The following is a 2,005-nucleotide window of genomic DNA, read 5'->3' as shown; positions in this document are numbered from 1 at the left end:
GCTGCCAACTTGCTCACCCACTAACACAGTTGGGAATTTAGACACAGTCTCAGAAACCCCATTTTAGGTCTTAGCCAAAAAGGATTCTCTATACAAGGGGTATGACCTTAGACCACAGACCACGTGTGCAGATGCAGACCTCACAACACAGCCAAGCACCTGGGCTGATGGGGATGTGGTGATGTCATGATGAATGATGACATGAGTAGTATCAGTTCAGGCATTAAAGGAGAAAGAATGGAGCGCTGAACCAAATAATTTCTTTCTAATAATTTGTAATTGACTAGTCCAACTGAATAGCCTGGCAATAGGCCAGTTTCTTCAGAGCCTCTTTGACCTCTCTGTTCCTTAGGCAATAAATGAAAGGGTTGAGAGCAGGGGTGACAATGGCATAGAAGATGGAAATTACTTTGTTCATGTTGAAGGCATGGATGGCTCGGGGCCTGGCATACATGAAAATAGTGGCCGAATAAAAGATGGTTACCACCACGAGGTGGGAGGCACAGGTAGAGAATGCTTTCTGCTTTCCAGTGGGCATGCGTAGAACGGTAACCAGGATGCATCCATAGGACAGGACGGTGATAGAGAGGGGGATGAGAAAGATGACCAGTGCCAGGACAAAGTCCACCAGCTCAGCTACAGACATGTCTGTGCAGGAGAGGTTAAGAACTGGAGAGATGTCACAGAAGAAGTGATTGATGACATTGGGGCCACAGAAACTGAGGCGGGAGATGAAGTAGATCTTAGCCAAGGAGATGCCAAAGCCAATGGCCCAGGAGCCAAGAGCCAAGTGGAAGCAGAGCCTATGGCTCATAATCGTGGGGTAGTGGAGTGGACGGCAGATGGCCACATAACGGTCATAGGCCATGGCCGCAAGGAGCACACATTCTGTGCACATGAGCGCAATGAAGAAGTACAGTTGTATCATGCAGTGAGTGAAGGAGATACTATTGCTCACAGACCAAAAACTAAATAGCAACTTAGGTACCGTCACGGAGATGTACCAGGTCTCCAGGAAAGACAGGTTGGCCAGGAAGAAGTACATAGGCTTGTGCAGTGGCCGGTTCTGTTGCACCAACAAGATGATGACCATATTTTCAGCCACTGTCAGAGCATAGGCGATGAGGAACATCAGGAACACTGCTACTCGCATGGCCCAGCTCCCAGGGAATCCCACAAGAATGAACTTGGTGACCTGAGTCTGGTTCTCCACTTCCATATTAGAGACACAAGACTTAGCTCTCCTGGGGGGGGGGGGGGGGGGGGCGGGGCGGGGAGGGAGATCACTTGGTCAGAGTCCATAGTCCAGATAGAATCATCCATCCTTTGCCTTCTCTGATGAGCAATAGTAACATATCATTTATTCATAATACAGTATAGGCTAAGCCATACACTGGGTACATTATGCACTAATGTAATTAAATCTCACATAGCCTCTACACGTTGTTATACCCATTTTACTGACAAAGAAACTGAGTTTTGGAAAGACATTAAGCAACTTCCCAACTTCCCACTGGTAACAAGGCAGGAATCACATTGAAGTCTACATCTAAAGCCTACGCTCTAATATTCTACACTGCCTTCCCATTCAACAGGATCCCGTCTCCAAGTTTCATGTTACCACTGCCAATTCCAAAGGATATGTGTGGCGCTCCTGGCCCACGTCTACACAGTACTTTGGACGTTCTTTCTTACAACTCACTTACCCCTCACATACCATTTCATCCTTTCCCTCCACCATGAAGGGAATGCAGCTGTCACCAGCTGATGACGATCACGTGAGGTACGTGAGTGTTGAGATCAGGTGGTTATGTTTTTGGTGTTAAAGACCTGACTCTCAGTCAAGTACCAGGTCTGGCCTGGTTTGGTATTTGACCTTGACATCTTATCCTCCCTGAAACCCAATTTTCTCTTTTGTAATGTGAACACTAATATTCATTCAGCTTGTGTCACTGTGGATGAAAACCCAAATGAAACGATGTGAATGAAATATTACATAAACTGT

At 46.6% G+C, this 2,005-nt stretch overlaps 1 protein-coding gene across 1 annotated transcript; it reads right to left on the bottom strand.

The window, feature by feature from the left end:
* Positions 1–283: 283 nt before the first annotated feature.
* Positions 284–1,219, bottom strand: OR6B1 (olfactory receptor family 6 subfamily B member 1). Its single transcript, XM_060629076.2, has one exon. The coding sequence runs from the start codon at positions 1,217–1,219 to the stop codon at positions 284–286; it is 936 nt and encodes a 311-aa protein (XP_060485059.2).
* Between the last annotated feature and the right edge of the window lie 786 nt (positions 1,220–2,005).

This window comes from Panthera onca, chromosome A2 (genome assembly GCF_046562875.1).
Source record: "Panthera onca isolate mPanOnc1 chromosome A2, mPanOnc1 haplotype 2, whole genome shotgun sequence".
Lineage (NCBI taxonomy): Eukaryota > Metazoa > Chordata > Mammalia > Carnivora > Felidae > Panthera > Panthera onca.
Note: the sequence above shows the minus strand (reverse complement) of the source record. Positions and strands in the feature narration are given on the sequence as shown.

Coding starts and splice junctions, on each gene's coding strand:
- OR6B1 (XM_060629076.2), bottom strand. CDS start 1,219: ATGGAAGTGGAGAACCAGACTCAGGTCACCAAGTTCATTCTTGTGGGA.